The sequence below is a fragment of the Stegostoma tigrinum genome, chromosome 2 (genome assembly GCF_030684315.1).
Source record: "Stegostoma tigrinum isolate sSteTig4 chromosome 2, sSteTig4.hap1, whole genome shotgun sequence".
In the NCBI taxonomy this organism is placed as follows: Eukaryota; Metazoa; Chordata; class Chondrichthyes; order Orectolobiformes; family Stegostomatidae; genus Stegostoma; species Stegostoma tigrinum.
The window spans coordinates 70,254,091-70,276,910 of record NC_081355.1 but is presented as its reverse complement, the minus strand read 5'-3'; the positions used below and the strand labels follow the sequence as shown (position 1 = coordinate 70,276,910).

General features: G+C 40.2%; 1 protein-coding gene across 1 annotated transcript in view; it reads right to left on the bottom strand.

Moving 5' to 3' along the window:
* The window catches only part of LOC125460977 (leucine-rich repeat-containing protein 72), a 61,403-nt gene that overhangs the window by 28,768 nt on the left and 9,815 nt on the right, over window positions 1-22,820 (bottom strand). The window contains exons 3-6 of the mRNA XM_059641685.1: window positions 20,976-21,045; window positions 16,503-16,662; window positions 10,073-10,154; window positions 4,441-4,554 (exon numbers count right to left, since the gene is read on the bottom strand). Coding sequence (XP_059497668.1) covers window positions 4,441-4,554; window positions 10,073-10,154; window positions 16,503-16,577 — 271 coding nt within the window. The 5' untranslated portion in view covers window positions 16,578-16,662; window positions 20,976-21,045. The remainder of the gene's footprint in view (window positions 1-4,440; window positions 4,555-10,072; window positions 10,155-16,502; window positions 16,663-20,975; window positions 21,046-22,820) is intronic.

The following is a 22,820-nucleotide window of genomic DNA, read 5'->3' as shown; positions in this document are numbered from 1 at the left end:
CAGTCAGTGGTAACTGAACCAGCTGCTTCTCATCGGAGACTGGAACCAAAGTTGTACCCTTAATCTGTAATGGTTCCCCAGTACAAGTTCTCAGTCTAGCTGAAGTCTTGCGCAGACTTAAGCTTTGGAGTTTAGTGAGAATTTTGTTAAAGACTGGTTCTATGATCATTGAAACGGCCACCCCAGTATCGACCTCTGTTAGAACTGGGTGACCATTTAACAAGGCGATTATTTTGGTTAGTTCTGTTTTGGATGCCGCTAAGCAATTTAACTGTTCCAAACCAGATGTAGGTGGACATTCCAAGATGCACATTTTCCTGGGCACCAGCCTGAGTTCTCTTACTCCATTTAGGTTCAGTGAAACTCTTTTGCTGTCATGAATCCTCATTATGACAACAGCTACAATGACTTACCAGCCCAGATCCTAAAGAAAATTTTAACTGTTTGGCCAAGGCTTAGCTTTGTTTTAGGGTTTTGCTGTGAGCTGACCTAGAGTCCTAAGTCAGGCTATGCAATTGGCTTCACTCAGTGATGTTCCCCCATGTTTAGTCAGACTGGCAAGGGTGTCCACTTCCATCCGAACACTCTGTAATTCACATGCTTCACTTACCACATTTTCCAATGATAAAGCCAGTTGTAGTGCCCAACAGAAGTCCAGTTAGGTTTCAGCTAGTAGGTGCTCTTGCATGGTTACATTATTAACCCTACATACCAAATGGTCCATTAGCATTTCATTAAGGATTAAACTAAAGTCACATGCCTCTGCCAGTCATCTCAACCTCATTAAAAAACAATAATAAGGATTTCCCTGGGTCTCAAATTGCCAAGTAAAACCAATAGCATCTCAGAATTACAGAAGGCTTATGGTCGTAATATTCCTTAACTAAATCCATCAACTCTTGAAAGGTTTTGTACCTGGCCCCTCAGGGAACATTAGGCTCCGAATGGCTGAAAAAGATGCAGGTCCACAAGCCATGAGGAAAATTACTCATTGTTTTCCATCTGCCATAATGTAATTTTTCCAGGAAAAAAAACACATTCTTTCCACACACTTGAACTAGTCTGTAACAGCAGGATCAAATGAGTCATGCTTCTAAAATAAAGGCACAGTGCCAGAAATGCTAACTCAAAGATTGACTGTTGCACGTAAATTTCTTCAGGAGTGTGTTTTTTCTCTTCACCACTGAAAAAAACTCCACATAGGCCAATATCCCATCATCAACTGACTCTTTGTTTGCACATGGAGAGTCAATGAAACTGATCCAGCTCCATCACAGCCAACTCTCAGGTGTTTGACACTCCTGTTCTTACCTGGCAGTCAGGGCTACCCGATTGGACCAGATTAACAGCGCCAATCAAGGAACTCGTATTCTACAATAGCTAACCTTGTTGCATTCACTACATAATCAAGATTCCTTTAAATTAGTCCAATTACTTATGAGCCACAAAATAGTGATACACTGTCTTGTCATCAAAACTGTAGTGATTACTGTAACCCCACTCCTGCCATAGTAATCCTTACACATGTTTTATCATCTCCCACCCTCAGAAGTTGAGTCAGCACCCTTCACAATTACTGTCCCCAATATGGTACCTCTGATCCTCACAACTGATTTCCCTAGTACTCCATTCAGCAGAGTGCCCCCCTAATTGTCCGCCTAAACTTTTCATGAATAGACCATCTGGACTGATTATGGCTCCCCCCCGCCCCCCTGCCAGCAAATGACCTGGAAAGATAGCCCCGGACGATGAGTAGCTAGCCCCTGACTGCCCTATGAGCAGCTCTGTGACTCCTCTCCAGACTGGTTCAACAAGTCTTACAACACGAGACATGACCCATCCCCAGTATGGAAAAGTATGGACCCCTTACCTTTGACATCCCAAGCAGCTGAATGATCATTCAGTCTGGTCTGATTGCAGATGATGCAATTGCTGGTATGTTCTAACTTAAGGGAATCTCCTTGGACTTGAATGAAGGCTACTCCCATTTGACGTTGATTGCTGGCTAATTGAAGCACATGCAGTATATTTGCTGTGGATGCAGCTGGTACATTGACTAGGTATGACATTGATGTAGAAGCAACATGGTGCTGACTGTGGATTCACATGCACCTAAGGCAGTTGGAGCAGATGACATCATTTCACAGACCATCTCAAAAGATTCACCTAATGTCACAGTAGGTCCACAGCAGACACCCTGTCCTTAGGCATACACTCATCACTAGAACTTCTGGATAACAAGGTCACCACATCAGACTCCTATTTATTAACTTTAGCTCTGCCTTCAACGCCAGTTCCTACCAAACTCTTGTCCAAACTCGGAGACCTAGGATTCTGGAACTGGATTCTCGACCCACAGACCACAGTCAAGAGGGATAGGCAACAACACCACCTCCATTGGTGATCCTCAAAGCCAGTGCCCCACAAGGCTGCATACTCAGCCTCCCACTTTGCCCTTGTACACTCATGACAATGTGACCAAATTCAGTTCCAATGCCATTTACAAATTTGCTGATGGCACCACTGTAGTGGGTTGGATCTCAAACAACAAAGAGACAGAGTACAGTGAAGAGGTAGACCTTAGTGGTATGGTGCAAAGACAACGAAGTCTCCCTCAATGCCTGCAAAACAAAAGGAGCTGGTCATTGACTTTAGCAGCTCAATGAAGGACATGCCCCTGTCTGTATCAACAATGCTAATGTGAAGATGATTGAGAGTGGCAAACTTCCAGGAGTAAATACCACCAACAATCTGTCTTGCTCCATCCACATCATTGTTACGGTCAAAAAAGCACATCAACACCTCTACTTCTTCAGAAGGCTAAGGAAATTCAGCATGTCCACAACCCACTCTTACCAACCTTTATAGATGCGCCACAGAAAGCATCCTACACAGATGCATTACAGTTTGGTATGGCAACTGCTCTGCCCAAGACCACAAGAAATTACAGAGAGGTGTGAATGCAGCCAGGTCCATCACACAAACCAATCTTCCTTCCACTAACTCCATCTACACTTCCCGCTGCCTCAGGAAAGCAACTAGCATAATCAAAGGACCCTGTCATACCGTTATACTCTCTTCCAACCTTTTCCATTGGGCAAAAGATACAAAGTTTGAAAGCATGTACAAAGAGATTCAAAAACAGCTTCTTCCAACTGTCGTCAGCCTTTTGAACAGATCCCTCAAATATTGAGTCGATCTTTCTCTGCACCTTCTTTGTAGCTGTAACACTATTCTGCATTCTATTCTATTGTCCTGAATTACTTATGTAAGGTATGCTTCGCCTGGGTAACACACAAGATAATACTTTTCATTACAAATCGGTACATGTGACAATAATAATAAATCAAATCAAAATGTCCACCCCTCAACTGCTCGTTGCTGATTATCATATTGTCTTGCTTTGAGTCTGCACTGAAAGGCAAGGCAAGACAGAAAGACTGAGAACCTCTGAGGTCCAAATGAAGTGGCAAAGCAAGGCAAGGCAAGGCAAATATGCTGTATGCATCCAAATAGGTGAAAAGTCAATGTGAGCTAGGAGAGTAGGCTAGGCCTCCAAGATGCACTCTGGTCCAATCCACGAAGGGGGCAACTTTCTCTATGCACGAAGTGGGTTCAGCAGTAGTATTAACTGTAAGATGCTGGTGTCCTCTAAAATGAAGTAATGAAGAGGAAAACCATATTCTGAGTCGGAAATGTGCCATGGGGTCGTGGTGAGGCTGCTGCATGTTTAATGCCAATCTCTGTTGATTGGGGTTTGCTGGCAGTCCTTGCCCATGCCTTGTAACCTGAGATAGTGGATTGCTGTCTGAGCTGGAGGCCTGGAGGAACTTGAAAGAAGCTGAAATTGCCAGATACCCACTCTGACACTCCCATCTGTAGCATCTAGCTACAGTCTGGCAAATTAGAGATTAGCAAACTGCATATTAATGATGCAAGACTAGGTCACGATGAAATGTAAATGATCCTCTCCCTGTTTATTAGTGAGATTCAAAACCTAGCTGCAAAATCAGACCAAGAGCTCAAAGGTGATGGGTAAACGGGACTTGGTGTAATTTACAGTTACATTCCAACATTTGTACATGTTGAAAAAAAAAGTTAATTATCCATGAAAGATGCACCATTGCAAAAAGCATATTGCATATTTGTGACTGTTACAAATCAGTAATTCTGACTTTTTTCTTTACAGATCACTGAAGTGAATTAATTATTGTGGACATCATTTCCAATTAATCTCAGAATTGAAAAAAACTACATTGGAGACAGCTGTTGAAAACTTACTGCTGTTATAGCAATATTTATTTCAACAAAATCCAAGAAATTAGTGGTATGGTTCGCTCTTACTGTAATAACCTTTGCTAAATGTGGGCTGCGCCAATTGACACGATAGGAATACTATACAAAATCAGTTTAATATATCAGAGACACACAATTGCTTACTTAATGTGTGCAGCCATCTCAATTTCTTGAATTCTGATACGACTTTCTCCATCTTATGAAGCCAATTATTTTGTAGCATCAATATCTGCAATGATGTCAAATGTTTCAGAGCACCTACAATACAAGGAGAGTTGAAAAATGTAATTCTAAAAGCACTTGAATTAATTGAAAACATTGTGCTTTACAATGTGGTTTCTGAACATAACCAACTAATGATTGCAGCTCCGAACTGGAGATTGTGATTTTAGATCTTAAAATGACAAACTGTGAAATGCACTTTAACAAACTGGCCATTGGTGAGTTGGTACATGTGCTTACTCATTAATTTCCTTCAGAAATCAGGAATTTGTCACCCTTATCTGGTTCCAACTTCAATGCTGGATAGCTTCCATTTGACTCTGGTCTCACTCCACTGTTTGCTTGTGATGACCAATGAAACTGGCGCAAAAGCACACAAACTAATGAATTAGGAAAAGGACATTCAGCTCCTTCAGCTTGCTCTACCACTTAAAACATTATAGCTGATTATTTCTGTTTACTCCGTCATCCTCCTTACTCATAATGTTTTACCCCTTGTTCAGCAAAAATTTATCTGCCTCTACCTTACCGATATTCAATGACTCTGCTTTCACCACTGTCTATAGAAGAGTGCCAAAGACTCAAGATAATCTGAGACAAATACTTTTTTATTTTAAACAGTGCCTCCTGGTCCTTGCCTCTCTCAAAAAGTGAAACATCCTTCTAGCATCCACCCTCTCAAAATCTTATTGATTTCAATAAGGCAACCTTACTTTTCTAAACTCCAATAGAAACAAACTCAGCCTGTCCAACCTGTTCTCAGAAGATAACCTATATCCTGTCACAACCTAGGTATAAATGAACCTTCTCTCAACCCCTTTCACATCTTTATATTTATTCTTAAATGAGGAGACCAAAACCACCGTATGCACTACTCTTGAAGCAGTCTCACTAACTCTTACCGCACTCCTCCCCCTCACCTTCACAACTGTGGCAAAACATAGCTAACTTTATTTTCTGTTCCCCTTGTAACAACATTTCATTTGTCTTCATAATCACTGGCTATACCTACATAGTAATCTTCTAAAATTGATGAGCCAGCGACATCCGCATCCCATGAGTGAATTTTAAAGAAGTACAAGGACACTTCCCCGCAGAGACTGCGACAAACTCTACATTGGAAAAACAGGAAGGAAATTAACCACAAGGATACATGAACATCAACTGACAACAAAAAGACACAACCAATAACCACTCGTCTCTATCCACATGGATAAGGAGAACCACCAATTCAATTGGGACAACACCAGGATCCTGGGACAAGCAAAGCAAAGACAAGCAGAGGAATTCATAGGAGCCAGGTAGTCCACTAAGAAAGCCATCAATAAACACATAGAGCTCAACCCCATAAACACTCCACTGCAAAGGAAAACCTGAAGTGAGGTTCACCAGAGTTCAAATAACAGATGGGAAAACACAACAGCGCTTCATCGGAGGCTGCACCAACGATGTTACCCAGCAGGGTAATGAAACTTCTGCAGAACAACGAACCAGGTCAGCATGCCAACCAACCACAACACCCACATCCCTCTATACTTGAGAGTTCTGCAATATCTCTCCGCATTGAATATTATGTTGGTTTTCTATTCTTCCTGCCAAAATGGACAAGTTTACATTTTTCGACAGTATACTCCAACTGTCAAATTTGCAGATTCCATGTGTCTTCTTCCCAATTACATATCTTTGCAAACTTGCAAATAATTGTGGCATCAGTACTGATCCTGTGGCACTCCACAATATTCCCATTATATCCTCCTTAAGAAAATATTCCAGCATTTTCCCCGTGACAGATGCAAAGGTTTCTGTCTCCTCTATTCAAGAAAGAGCAGCAACTTCTGTAAACACCCAGGATGAAGTCTATCAGGATCCATAGCTTGTCAACTTTTGCTTTGAGCAATTTTCTGAATACCCTTTCACTGGTGTTCATAATTATTTTAAGCTCTTCACTCCCTTTTACCATACAATTATTCCTGGGATGATGCTTGCACTGTTTTCTACAGTGAAGACAGATACAAAAGATCTAGTTTAATGTAATTTGCCATGTACCCATTTTCTATGATTAATTCCTCATACTTGCTCTGTAGAGTCATCAAGCTGCACGGCATGGACACAGACTCTTTGGTCCAACTAGTCCATGCTGACCAGATATCCTAAATAAATCTAGTCCCATTTGTCCCATATCCCTCTAAGCTCTTCCTATTCATATATTGAACCAAATGCCTTTTAAATGTTGTAATCATACCAGCCTCCACCACTTCCTCTGGCAGCTCATTCCATACACATACTTCCTTCTGTGTCAAAAAGTTGCCCCATTTTCCGAGTACTCTGAAATATTTCATTAAATGTGTGTCACTGCAATTCTGCTGACTATAACCTAATCTCAGTTCACATTAACCAGCTGTATATATACCCTCTTAACTGTGCTTATTAAGTCTGAACCATGTTCTCTTCTCCCTCAAACTGAATGTGATATTCAATCTCATTATGATAATTGTTATCTAGTTGCACTTTTATTATGAGGTCTTTCATTAATGATGTCTCATTCCACATTATCAGATTTACACAGATCATACGTAGACCATACATGTACCAGATCTATGTACATAGCCAGCTCTTTGGCTCTTGAACCTGCTAACAGAAAGCTCTAAGAAAGTATGTGACATCACATCACCCAGGCTACCTTTGTCAATTTGATTCATCCAAAATATATATAGGTTTAAACGGCACATGATTATCACTATCTTTTTTGCAAACTGCCACTATTTTTCTATTATATCTTGTCCTATCATGTGGTCCCTGTTAGCGGGGCTACATATTGACTTCCACAAAAAATTTCTACTTTAACTTTTTCCCATCTGCACTCAAACTGAATCTACATCTCGACGTTCCTAACCGGAGTCATTACTCTCACTCTCGTATGTCATCCCTATTCCGTCACCTTTTCCTAGCTTCCTATCTTTCCTTGAAATGTCATATGCCTTGAATATTCAGGTCTCAGTCTTTATCAATTTGCAGGCATGTCTCTGTATTAGCTACCAGATCAAATGTATTTATTTTTATTTATACAAGTAATTCATCTATTTAGTTTAAGTGCGTGCATTCAAATAGAGGGCTTTTGGTTTTGCCTTTTAACCATTTGTTTAAGCTCTTGCTTTATTTTGGTCCACTCTTAGTTTTCATGCTCTCTCCCTTCTTGCCACACTCTGGTAATTGTTTCAATTATTACTAACAACTTTCGTCTTGTCTTTTCTATTCAATGTATCACACCTTCCTAAACTTGATCCGTTTCTTACCCTGCATGATGACCTATCTCAACACTAGTCCCAGGATGGTTCAGACAAATACTGTCCCAGGACAGCCATCCAGATTTGGCAATTTCCTCCACATTCAAAGACAAAGTTAAAAACTAGTTGGCTTTTCATCCATAGAACATGGGTTAAGTATGGTGTTACAGTAAAAAGGGTTAGTGGGTGAAATGTAATTGAAGCAGGATGAAGAATGTAATCTAGTGCCCATTTTAATGTCATATATTACCCTTACATAGCGCAATTACAAATTCTGGAGCTGCAGCACTGAGTATTTCTAATAGGCTGAGGGTGCAATTATAGCATGGCAAGTTCACATAGATAGTTTCTAATGTAAATGTGGATACAGGAAATATTAATGGAAAGAGCTGATGGAAAGTGAATGAAGACTTAAGTTTTTTAAAATATTAGATATATTAGTTCAGAATTCGTTGAGGACTTGTACCATTGATAAAGTGCATCTATATTGCAGAAGTGCTTGAATGGCACAAAAGGGCAAATAAAATATGGAGCAAGTTATCAATAATCCCATTAACTGTGTAACTCCAAGATTTCTTGAAACTGTTCTGACTTTCATCATTGCCCTTACGGAAAACCATTAGAAGGTAATCAACGTATCTCCTTATTTAAATCATTGGTGATCCCTGGTTTTCTGTATTTAAGCCAGTTTTCATGTAAATGTTACACAGTCATCAAAGTAAAGGTGCTGAAGGTCTGTGGGACAATGTATTCAATTCGATTGTATTCTCTGATTTCGTGCAAATAACATTAAATGAAGCAATACTTGCACATTGAAATGTGTTTGAATGCTTAATCTTTGGCAGGCATGGCCTTGCAATGACAGAATAGGTCAAAATGAAAGAATTGAAGAATATAAATGGAATGATTAAAAGTACAACAGGTGGTGGCTGCACCATTTCTGATTGGTTACTTTGCTTATTACAATATGTCCAATTAGAAATACAGAAGAATATGGTGTAAATTATCGGCAGTTATGTCAGCATTCTGATTAGTAAAATTTAAAATCTAATTTGAGAAAATGCAAACCGTCTTTGCAATTTGAAGTAACTTCTGTTGATCTCACAAGTAGGCAGTTTCATCTGCAAGGAGCAGAAAAGTTGTTGGACAATATCAAAGAAGAAATCAAAAAATGTACAAATGATGCCACGCAGAAGTTTGCATCCCACATGCTTCTTGACCATTCTATCTGTCAGGCCACTTACAGGGATCTGTGGGTTTAACTTCAAACATTTCTTCCCTTTTATTTTTTTTGTACCATTTATCGCCTTTCCCAAATGCTTTGGTTCACATGTTTCAAAACTGAACTATATTTGCCATTGTTCTACTGTTTAAACTGTTGATAAATTCCTGAAATCTACAGATGTCTTCCTCATTAACAAAGCCAGGGTGGACTGGAAAACGATGGTTACAGCCTCTAAAATTTCCTCTTTGGTTTTCATTAACAAACCAGGATACTTTTTATCAGACCCATATTTATCCATGGTCAAAGATGTTACTATGTTACTATGTATCTTACTGTAATCTTGTGATGTTAACTGAATATTTCACATTCCTCTTCTGATTGTATCATCCTTCACTTAGGTGAAAACATTTAAAAAGTGTTCTTTAGGAACAACATGCCGTAGCTCTACACACTTACATGGTCCATAATAATCTTTTTTAGTTATCCTCTTGCTCTTTGTGTACTTATAAACAAAAATCTTTGGCTTTGCTAGATATTACTTGTTACTTTTTTCATGTCCTTTTGTTGCTTTCCTAAATCCCTTTCTAATTTTGCCCCTGCACTTCCTCCAGTTTTCCGACAGTACTGAGCTATTAGTGTCTGACACAAACTTTGCTTTTTCCCCTTACCCTCTTCTTTAAGTCCCTTGACATGGAGACATTCTGAATTTGTCAATTCCATAGAATATTTAAGAAACAAATGTGTGAAACTGAACTTAAGATCATTACAATAAAGTACCATAATATCCAATTACAGCAAGGATCTTTAGCTGAAGCAACCTCTGTTCTCCTCATGAATGCTGACTGACCACCTGAGTGTTTTCAGCATTTCCTGCACGTTTAGATTTTTAGCAGCTATGGTGTTTTGCTTGTTGTACAAACATATTCCCCTGATAACAGACGTGACAAACAACAATGTAAACTGAAATACGGTTTAAAAAACTGAAAATTATCTCCCAAAGAAAACAATCCAAAATTAACGGTACTTAAGAAAAGATGCATTGTACCTGTTATATCTGTGAGCAGGTTGTTGTGTAAGTATAATTCTTTGATGTGATAATTCATACGCAAGAAATCTAATGTTTCAATCTATAACAAACAAATCAAATGGAATGTTACAACAGGAGTGAAGAAATAGTGCCCATTTAAACTCAATAAAATACAGATGAGAATTAAGGGATAGTATTGACGTGACAAATGACTATTAATTTCTATTTATATTTGTGATATAGAAAATGTTGTTATTGAGGTCCAGTGCTTGAATAATTTTGTACATTTATTTGATTGCTGCTTCTATTTAATCAAATTTTAACAATGAATTACACTAGAAAGCTAGTTGACATCTAATATACAGACACAACAATTTCACATTTCAATAATAAATTACCTGAAACAAATGTTTCAGAAAAGTCATTGTTTTAAGCCAAGCACTGAATCTTCTCAGCACCCGAACAGCATAAACCATGGCAGGAAAGATAGGAAAATTCGGTGGGATGTCCAGCAAGAACTGACTTGACATTGAGAACAATAACTTTAATTCTCTATCCAGTTGTTCAATGGTGAGATAAGATTCTCACCAGTGAGCAGATAAAGGCCTATGTGCATAGATTATTGTTCATTATCACCTAATCTTACCTCATTAATATATAGTTTCCTGTTGTTCCACTAGACACCATCCCAATCCTGATGGACAATCAGAGCAATTAGCTGGTGAAAGATAGGAGGAACTGCAGATGCTGGAGAATCTGAGATAACAAGGGGTAGAGCTGGATGAACACAGCAAACCAAGCAGCATCAGAGGAGCAGGAAGGCTGATGTTTCGGGTTCAGATCCTTCTTCAGACCCTTTTCTGAAGAAAGGTCTAGGCCCGGATTATCAGCCTTCCTGCTCCTCTGATGCTGCTTGGCCTGCTGTGTTCATCCAGTCTACACCTTGTTATCTCAGTTAGCTGGTCACCCCAGCTCATCACTTGGTCCTCTGGTCCTCCACTTTGGACATCAGGCATGACATCTCAGGGCAAATTCCATGGGCAGCAACAACATGCACAGCCCAAACACGGACCTTGGCATCTGACATATACCAGCCTCACCACATAATTCCATGTCTCCAGTTCACTTACAGGACGCGTCTGCACGTCAGTGCTGCACTTTGGAATGCACCAGCACCTTTCGTTAGAATACAGCTGCAAGGATATTTTATACCCAGAGACAGGCACCCAACTCATTAATTGGACCAGGGATTTTTGCTAGCTTTCTTAGCATTTGCTCACTTGTACCCATTTCAACGCTCACAGCATCTCTACCTTGTCTTTGTGGTACTATGTCCCCTCAGCCAGAGGTAACATACTCTCAGTCCTTCTAAATTCCCTTACTTTTCAGTGCAAAAACAGTTTGTCCTGCTTGTCCTGTTTGTAAGCTGTGATCAGTCAAGGGGGTGAACATCTTGCTATATAGCACTGTGCTACATCAGCCTCAAACCAGTACCATGTGCCAGCTGCATTCACACAAAACATACTGCATGTGTTTCAACCAAAAAGATCTACAGGTAATACACCTCAGGTAAGGCAAGGGAGACTCCCTTCAGGCACAGTAAGTAAATCATTTCATCTGATATCAGTCCAAGAGTTTTGGTAAGTCAGTCAGCCACTTGGGGAGACCATGGTAAGGATCCTTTCTTCACATGCCCCATAACCCATCATGACTCTTTCAGTCTTACTGAGAGAGACATTTTCTACTGAAATGAGATTGAGTGAGATGAAAGTGACTAGCATTAGTTCTGGTGCAGCTGGAGAAAAGATAGTGAGGTCTGTGTGAGTGAGTCGGGGGCATGGAGGCTGTGCAGGGTTCGTAGTCTGAGGGCGTTGAGCGGGTGACAACAAGCAATGGATGATGTTGCCTATAACAGTGTGAGCAGCTGCTCATGAGCCTTGGTGGGAGGTGGGTACAGCAGCAGAATTACAGTGAGTGTAAAGGGGCAGACAGAAGTTAATGGTACTTGGCCTGGCAGAGGGAAAATGTTACTGATTTTCATCCTGCATTGCTGAGTGCTCTTCCATATGGTTGATACAGCACTGACTGAAGCTGTAACTTCATAGCAAGTTGGCAGGGTCTGATGTGGCCTCCTGTGGGATGAGGACAGCCCCACTCCACAACACCCTGTCCACTCAGATTTAGAAGTCCCTGTGCACAAAGCAAGACACCAAGTTCCTTTCATGTACAAGATAAATGTCTTGGATCATGCAGGGCAACTCCAGGTTGCCAGCAATTGAGCAGGTGCACCACAGCCTTTTAAACACGGCGTCTCACCAGGGATACCAGTAAATCCTGGTAGTAGGGAGTACTTTGCCTCGGGCAAGAGAGAGAAACAGGCCAGCATTGGACGAGTGGGGCCCCATAGGCCAGTTAATGAATTGAGTTTGAGCTGAGAGTGCAAACAAAAACCTGGTCAGCTCTCGCTGAGAGAAATGCACTACAAAACTCAGCAAAAATGACGCTAAGCCAATTACTGCTCTTTAATGATAATGGGAACTGGAGAATCCAAGATAATAAAGTGTAAAGCTGGATGAACACAGCAGGCCAAGCAGCATCTCAGGAGCACAAAAGCTGATGTTTCAGGCCTAGACCCTTCATCAGAGAGGGGGATGGGGTGAGGGTTCTGGAATAAATAGGGAGAGAGGGGGGCACCGCAGATCTAAACATTTACGCATGAAATGATTATGATTTCTACCAAATTAATTTAGGATTCTTTCAGTATTAATTGCTGAGATTACAAATTGAAATGCGTCCATGAAATTCAAAGGTGTAACATTGCTGTTGACTGCAGAAGTCTTCCAATTACTTTTGTCACTTCCCAGCTCACACAATATGCTGACAGGGTGCTCAAGAGAATACATCCTACATGTAGTCTGATACATGCAGGTATTACACAGAGATTTGAACCCGTAGTTTTGTTATAATATGCCGTGACTCTCATTGGTTAATGTAACACCCAGCTTTCAAAGCAGGACAACACAAGTTCACTGAAGTAATTTGATTGTTACTCACAAAAGAACAAGCAGGTCAACTATAAGAGGGGCCAGCATCATAACCCTGTGAAATGTTTTTTTGTTTTTCTGCTGAGTTGGAGCTCTTTGACAGTGACAGGAGGCTGTTCAGCTGACATTCATCAACTGCTTTCCTCCGAATGTAAATATATCCATCCTTAGATAGGGTGACCAAAGCTGTACACAGCACGCTAGGTGAGGTCTCACTAAGGTTCCACAAAATTGCATTAAGACATCTTTTCTTCTGAACTTAAATCCCATTGAAATGAATGTCAACATATTGTTTAGTCTTCCCAATTCTTTGCTGCACCTGTTCACCAAATATTAGAATAAAATAGAATAGAATCCCGACAGTGTGGAAACAGGCCCTCCGACCAAACAAGTCCACACCAACCCTCAGAGCACCCCCAAATCTACACATCTCTGAACACTACAGGCAATTTAGCATGGCCAATCCACATAGCCTGCACATCGTTGGAGTGTGGGTGGAAATTGGAGCACCCGGAGGAAATGCACGCAGACCTGGAGAGAATGTGCAGACTCCACACAGACAGTTGCCCAAGGGTGGAATCGAACCTGGGTGACTGGCACTGTGAAGCAGCAGTGCTCACCATGCTGCCCTTATTATTAATAACTTGATGACATGGGACTCAGAACTCTCTGAACATCTGCACTTCCCAACCTCTGATTATTTAGGAAAAATTCTACCTTTCTGTTCTTTTGAACAAAATGAATAAGTTCACATTTATTCACATTATTTTCCATCTGCCGTGTTCAAACCTGCTCACTTATTCCATTCAAGTTCCTTTGAAGTCGCCTTGTGTCATCCTCACAACTTGTGATTGTGATCGTGATGTGTGGTGTCATCTGCAAATCTGGAAATATTGCAACTGGTTCTCACATCTGCTATTAGCATCACTTATTCACTAATTATTTGTTCACCAGTGCTCAGTTTGGGTTCCACCAGGCCACTCAGCTCAGACCTTGGTAGCCTTGATCCAATTATGGACAAAAATGCTGAATTCCATAGATGAGGTGAGGGTGACTGCCCTTGATGTCAAGACAGCATTTAAATATATGTGAACGAGCTCCAGCAAAATTGAAATCAATGGCAATCTGTGAAAACACTCAGATGGTTGAAGCCTTATCTGGTACAAAGGAAGCTGATTATAAGAGAGATAATGGGAACTGCAGATGCTGCAGAATCCGAGATAACAAAGTGTGGAGCTGGATGAACACAGCAGGCCAAGCAGCATCTTAGGAGCACAAAAGCTGTCGCTTCAGGCCCAAAGAAGGGTCTAGGCCCGAAATGTTAGCTTTTGTGCTGTGAAGATGCTGCTTGGCCTGCTGTGTTCATCCAGCTCCACACTTTGTTTTCTCGGATTATAAACAGACACTTGAAATGCACCAAACGTCCTCTGGATGTCTTACCTATTGTCTGCTGTTTACATAATTGTGAATATTTTAACTGCAGGAACCTCTGATGTAAAGTTGAAAGTATGTTGTGTATTTGTATACATATTGTGGGTTGTCACTTTAAGAGTCCAATCACATGACATAATATTGATATAAATGGCCACTTTAGGCAGACAAACAGTTCTCTCCAGAGCTGTAGAGTGAGTATCTCCTGAATAATGTTCTTGCTGCTTAATGCTTTAGCCTCCTGGTCTTCTTGGAACTGTCCATCTCCTGTTGACCTTCCTAATACCCGTATTATCATCAGCCTGGGGTCATCACTGAAACACAGAAACTCACCTGGACCAGCCACATAAATACTGGCCCACAAGATCACGTCAGATGCCGGGAATTCTGTGATGAGGCACTTTCTTTGGGACTTTTCACATCCTGTCCACAATCACAAGGCATAATCCAGAAGTGAAACCATATTCCCCATTTGCTTAGGCGATATGTCTTCTTCAATGTCACCTTCCAAACTCAAGACTTCCACCAACAAGACAGACAAGCACAACGGGCATATTACAACACACACAAGCGTAATTGATTCAGCTCAGTTACTTATAATTTCTAGAACTTGCTAAGTACATTTCCATTCTGACAATCACCACTGTAGAATTAAAGTCAAATTCTTTCAAGGTTTCCCACTAAGTCATACACAATCCTGATTGGAAATGTATTGCTGTCACTGGGGAACCATCTTGCAACTTCCTCCCCTATAGCTCTGGGATGTACCTATCCCAGCTGGGCTGCTGTAGCTCAAGAAGGCAGCAATTCTGTAGGCTCTGAAAGGAAATTAGGGACTTTCGATAAATGCTGGCCTTGCTAGCAACTCATGCGTTTCATGAGCAAATTTTTAAATAACAGCAATTCAATATCTATCCCTGGGAGCTACTGATGCATGTATGTTCTAAATATAGTAGCTTTGTTCTTAAATCAGTCTACTTTTCTGAAACTGAAACCTGAAAATGCCTTAAAAATAAAACCCTTAACTAGTGTATTATGTGAAGATTACATTTGTTTTTTGAAATATAAATTGGGAAAAATGGAATTTAGGACACTGATGTGTTACAGAAAATGTATCAAGTTGTTTTCTTCAGCAAATTGAAGGTCCAAAGTAGAACTGTGTGATGTTCATTCATTGGATACATCATGTATCTTTTGTTCCTTTTAATGATTAGAATTCATGTTGAAGATCAGAGGGTTAAAAGTGTGAGACAGGCAGAAGGAATAACTGACAATCATAAGTTTATCCATAAAACTAACGTTTCTGTTCAGCACCACATAAACCAGAAAGGGTAGAAGAAAAGACCGTGATAGGACAGCAAGTAACCAAGATAAATAATTGACAGCCAGGAATTCCTTTACAAACTGGAAAGGAGAATGATGAGGGTAGAAGTGACAGTCACAGGCCTAAGTATTTTCATTGTAACAAAGTTACATTTGGAATGGTGGATGTTGCTTGGAAAGCCTATTTACTGAAGTACATAAGAGTGAGTGCAAGAAAGAAACTCGCAAGGAAAATATCACTGATCAAAATGTCGAGTTAACCACCACTCTGAGGTCAAAGATAAACACGATGATGAATCAGGAAGATGATAGCTATGCAGGATTCTTCTTGAACAGAAATGAAAACCCTTTTTCTTCAAATGATACATTAAATGATACAGGAGGTATTCAAACTGGTGAAGAAGGACATAGTTTTTCCTCCAGAGTGTGCATTGAAAGCCAAGTTTCTAATAAACATAATAAGTGGAATGTAACGCCCATTCTGTTGCACAAAGGCATTCAGAGTATGATAATACATGGAACCACGACAGTGGTAGTTGTTCAGAAATTACTCGTGGATGGAGTTGGCTTTCTCCTTGGTAATGATACGGCTGAAGTGAAAATTACAGCTTTGCATTTAATCACAGAAAATTGACACAATGGAGTCATACCTTGAACACTGGAAGATGTTTGTCGTTGTTGGAGGTCAGCCATCTCAGCTTCAGGACATGGCAGCACGAGTTCATCAGGGCAGTGTGCTAGGCCCAACCAACTTCAGCTGCTTCAGCGATGACCTTCCTTCCATCATAAAGTCAGAAATAGGGATGTTCGCTGATGCGTGTGCAATGTTCAGCATCATTCCAGAGACAGCAGAAGTGCAGGGAAGTGAAGAAGTAAATGATAATCAAAGTGTGACAGGAAGGGGTAGAAAATACATGTAGAAGAATGCAACAGAAATTAGACTAGAGTAAATAACGATGACAAAATGTCAAAGATGAAGGCTGTTTACTTTTATCTGGATGCATTAAATATTTGTAACAAGAACGATGAGTTGATGGTACAAATATAAATAAATGAATTGATTTAATAGCTGCTACAGAGATATGGTTGCAGGGTGATCGGGACTGGGAACTCAATATTCAATGGAGTTCAATGTTTCAATGAAACCGCAAAACGGAAAATAGATGCTGTAGCACCACTAATATAGGATTGTATCAGTAGGTAAACCATATATAGTGCTGCAAGTACAATAGATTATGATGTGGAATCACTATGGGTTGAAATAGGAAATAGCAAAGGAAATATGTCATGGGTAATAGCCATCTGCAGGCCTTCAAACAGCTGCTTTGCTACAGGACCATCAAGAAATAATAAAGGCACGTAAGAACGACATTACAATTGTCTCAGGTGATTTTAGTGTGCATGCTGACTGGAAAAATCAGATGGGAAAGGGTAACATGGAACACACATTGGTAGAGTGCATCAGGGATTGTTTCTTAGTGCAGTATGTTGTAGAACCCACCCAGGAACAGGCTATTTCACATCTAATTTGACAAAATGGAATGCAAGATGAAGTGGGTTCAATAAGAAGTCTTGCAGTCAGGGGTCTTCCATGGGCTAGGGATCACAGTAGGAGAGAAGTTCAAATTCATTTTGAGAGACAACAGGTCCTCAACTTAAATAAGAGCAACTACAGAGTTATGAAGAAAGTGTTGTCCATAGCAGGTTGAGAAAATATACAGACAGGAAAATCAGTGATTGAGTAGTGACAGACTTTTAAGTAAATATTTCATAATACTCAGAAAAGAAATTACTTCAGTCAAAAAGAAGGATTCCATGAGAAGAACAGACTATGCTTGGTTAATCAAGACAGTCAAAAAGAGAAATCCAACCAAAAACTAAGATATTTAAAGCAACAAAAACTAATGGCAGGCCAAAGGATAGGGAATTTATTTTCGGATCCAGCAGCAGATGATGGAAAAACTCATAAAGAGGAAGAAAATTTGTTATGAAAGTAAATTGGCAAGAGAAAGAAAAACAAACAGACAGAGCTTCTATGGTATATAAAATGAAAGTAGCTACTTAAGTGTGGACCTGAGGAGGATGCAACTGGAGAATTACTTATGGGAGTCAGGGAAATGCCAGATAATTTAAGCCAATATTTTGCACTGGTCTTCATGGTGGATAATACTCAAAGATAACATCTCAGGGATATAAGGAAGATGATAACGGGAGAAAAGATCAAACAACAGTCACAATTACAAGGGACAAAATAATTGACAAACTAATGGGCCTAAAGGCAGACAAGTCACTAGGACCTGATGGCCTGAATCCATGGGTTTTAAAGGAAGCAGCTGCAGATATAGTGCAGGCATTGGTTGAAATATATCGTAACTCACTAGGTATCAGGAGGGTTCTAGTGGATTCGAAAATGCCTAATGCGATGCCCCTGTTCAAGAAGGGAGGGACAGAGAGAACAGGAAACTATTGGCCAATTAGTCTAACATGTTTCATTGAAAAAAAATATTAGAATCCATTATTGAGGAAACAGCAAATTATTTAGAAAGTTTAACAGGGTCAACATGGTTTTGTGAAATGGAAATCATTTTAGACAAATTAGCTCTTTGAGAGTTTATAAAGAGGAACTAGTAGATATTTAAATATATGAACAAAGAACTCTCCTTGTTTAACTCTCCTCAGTAGGAGTAATAGTAAAAGGGATTATTAGTTGAATAGTAAAAAGTTGCAGCATGCTGCTATGCAGAGGGGCCTGGGTGTCTTTGTCGATGACCAAAAAGGTTGGTCTGCAGGTACAACAAGTAATTAGGAAGGCAAATGGAATTTTGTCCTTCATTGCTAAAGGGATTGAGTTTAAAAGCAGAGAGGTTATATTGCAGCTGTACAAGGTGCTAGTGAGGCCACATCTGGAGCACTGTGCGTAGTTTTGGTCTCCTTACTTGAGGAAGGATGTACTGGCACTGGAGGGGGTGCAGAAGAAGTTCACTAGGTTGATTTCGGAGTTGAGGGGGTTGGTTTATGAGGAGAGACTGAGTAGATTGGGATTATATTCATTGGAATACAGAAGACTGAGGGGGGATCTTATAGAAACATATAAAATTATGAAGGGAATAGATAAGATAGAAGTAGAAAAGGATGTTCCCACTGGCAGGTAAAGCTAGGACAAGAGGGCATAGCCTCAAGATTAGAGGGAACAGATTTAGGAGTGAATTGGGAAGAAACTTCTTCACTCTGAGGGTTGTTAATCTGTGGAATTCCTTGCCCAGTGAAGTGGTTGACGCTACTTCAGTAAACGTTTTTAAAGCTAAGGTAGATTTTTTTTGAACAGTAAAGGAATTAAGGGATTTGATTAGAATGCGGGTAAGTGGATCTGAGTCCACGAAAAGATCAGCAATGATCCTATTGAATGGCGGAGCAGGCTCGAAGGGCCGGACGGCCTACTCCTGCTCCTAGTTCTTATGTTCTTCAGCTTAAGACAGTTTGCTCCAAATAATTTTTAGATTGACTTTGTCAAAACAAACAGCATTAAAAACCTATTACACCTACTCAAAATTAAGGCATTTTGCTTTTGGATAGAATGTGAGGAGAGTAAAAGATTTAAATCAGTCTCTCTCCCCCTCCCCCATCCTCTCTGTAACATCAGGAATTAGCAAAAGTGAAACCTTCCACCAGACGAAATGCCAATGAGGAGCAGGACTTGCTATAATGAATGTTTTTAAAAGTGTTATTAACACCTCTGGGGTAGGTGGGTCTTGAACCCAGGTTCCCTGGTCCAGGTGCCACAAAAGGGCCTCTTCCTACTGCACCTTGTATTCTCAGGCAGTCTCCTGAGTCTGCTTAGCTTCCGAGATCAGATGAGATCAGGCATTATCAGATTAGCGTGGACATAGGCAACACAACCTCTTTCCTTTAATTAATTAATTAACTGCATGAGTTTGCAACGTTCTTCGCTGTCACTCAATTGAACACTCACTCAGAACACAAAGTTTGCCCTGGTCCTGAAAACGTACAATAAAATATACCCCAGTATGTGCAAAATCCTTCAAACTCGAAGGTGGAGGACAGTTAGTTGCTTCCAATCTCTCCTAGGATTTACGTCAGTAATTTGTTATTACGTGTGCTGTCTACAACAAAAATGTTTGAAGTCAAAGTCTTCAAAGTTGCTTCCAGTCTGCAAATTTGTCTGAAATTTTACCTACATTCAATGCTGCGACATTTACAGCAAAAAGCAAAAAGAAACAAAACATGCTATTTAACAGCTTGTTTGAATAAGGTACTTAATTGACTATTGGTAAATTTTACTTAACTCGTAGCAAATTTGTTGGAGGTAGAAATAGTGTTTTAACCACAAACCTGGGATTTTGTTCAAATTTCCACCAGTACACATTATGCAATGCAATTAAGTTGGATTGTCAGTACTTATACCCAAGTGCAAAATCCCTACGCTTGGTCAATTTGCTTTCTTTCATCCTGATTATATAGCAAACATATTTCCACGCATTCAGAAGTGGTTCTAATTAGATGTGGCTCAAAAATTTCATGTCAAACCTCTATCGATTTTTACTTCTGAAGAAGTCCTTGTTTAAGATAGCTGCTGCAATTCTTCTCTTGGATGATGATCCTGGAGAACAACCCAAATAGGGGCGCCTTTGGACAGTTAGACTTGAATTAAAATTCAAAGAATAAATAGACTAATAAAATCATGGAATAACATTGTATGAAATAGATTTGGCTAAATCCAGTTCTAAAATCAAATTATTTCCTGTACATTTGGATATAGGTTTTATCAAATACACAAAAGAACATGTGGAAGTTAGTTACCATATCTTAATGTTTTTGAAATCACCTGGTCAACCCAACCTTTTGAAGGGCTTCATACTGGTCATGAAAGGCTACTAAGGTAGGCAGGAACGTTAAATAATCAGATCAGCCATTATCCCACGAATGGCAGAACAAGCTCAAGGGGCTGAGTGGCCTGCTCCTGCTTCTACTTTGTATGGATCTTTCAATGATATCAGCTGTCAGGCTGACAGACGCAAACAGCAGGGCTCTCAAATCATTCTTAAATATGATATGGATTAGCAAAATCTGTTAATCATGCAGCAATTACAAAAAATTTCACTCACTTTGTTGTGATGCAGCCACAAATACTTTAACCACTGAAATCTCGACAGATCAGGCACTTCTGTCAATCCTCTTAAAATAAAACATGGAACAAACATTTTATTTTTATGATCGGTTAAACAAGTAACGTAACTTAAACATAAAGACACACTCAAAAGCATTATTTTTGAAAGTAACATGCCAGTCTTATTCCAGCATTGTGGCATTTGATTTAAAGCTGCCTACATTTCATAATTAGAAACACAGAATCCATACAGAGTGGAAACAGGCCACTTGGCCCATAAGTCCACACCAACCCTGTAAAGAGTATCCCACTCAGACCCAGCCCACCACCACATTCCCACCACACATTCACCATAGCTAATCCACATAATCCACACATCCCTGGACACCTAGGGCAATTTAGCATGGATAATCCACCTAACTTGCACATCCTTGGACTGGGGGATGAAACCAAATCACCTGGAGGAAACACGGGGAGAACTGGCAAACTCCAGACAGGCAGTCACCCAAGGGTGAAGTCCAACCTGAATTCCTGAGTCTTTTGAAGAGGTAACAAAGAAGATTGAAGGCAGTGACAGACATCTGTATGGGCTTCAGCAAAATGTCTGACAAGGTTCTGCATGGTAGACTAGTTAATAAGGTTAGATCACGTAAGATCTAGGGAGTGCTAGCAAACTGGATAGAAAATTGGCTTGAAGGTAGGAGACAGAGTGTGGTAGAGGGTTGTTTTTCAGACTGGAGGCCTGTTGACCAGTGGTGTTCTGCAAAGATTAATGCTGGGTTTACTGATTTTTGTCATTTATATAAATGATTTTGAAGTGAATATGGGAGGTATGGTTAGTAAGTTTGCAGGTGGCACCAAAATTAGTGATGTAGTGTACAGTGAAGAAAAAATGTGAGTACAATGGGATCAGATGGGCCAATGAGCGGAGGAGTGGCAGATGGAGTTTAATTTAGATAAATGTGAGATCGTGCATTTTAGTAAGGCAAACCAGGGCAAAATTTACACAGTAAATGGTAGGGCTCTTGGGAATGTTGCCGAACGAAGAGATCTATGAATTCAGGTGTATAGTTTGAAAGTACAGACACAGGTAGAAAGGATGGTGAAGACGGCGTTTGGCATGCTTGCCTTCATTGGTCAGAACATTGAGTATAGGAGTTGGGCATCATGTTGTGGCTGCACGATATTGATGAGGCCACGTTTAGAATACTGCGTATAATTTTGGCCGCCCTTCTATAGGAAGGATATTGTTAAACTTGAGAGGGTGCAGAAAAGATTGTGGGGGGACGTTCCCAGGACTGGTGGGTTTCAGTTTTTGGGAGAAGCTGAATAGGCTGGCACCTTTTTCCTGGAGTGCCAGAAGCTAAGGGCTGACCTTTCTGAGTTTTATAAAATCATGAGAGGCCAAAATCTTTTCCCTAGGGTGGGTGAGTCCAAAACTAGAAGGCATAGGTTTAAGGTGAGAGGGAAAGATTTTAAAAGGACCTGCAGGGCAACATTTTTCACACGGAGGATGGGGCGTATATGGAACAAGCTGCCATAGAAAGTGGTGGAAGTGGATACAATTACAACATTTAAAAAGTATCTGGATGTATATATGAATAGGAAGCATTTAGGGGGATATGGGCCAAATGATGGCTAATGGGACTAGGTGGGATTGGATGTCTGTTCAGCACAGACAAGTTGAACCACGGGTCTGTTTCTGTGCTGTATGACTCTGATATGTTTAACAATATCCTTCCTACAGAAGGCTGGCCAGAATTGTGTTGAATTGCTTTCTTGAACAACTGCAGTCTATTTGGTGTGGATACACTCACAAAGCTGAATGGAGAAAGTTCCAGGA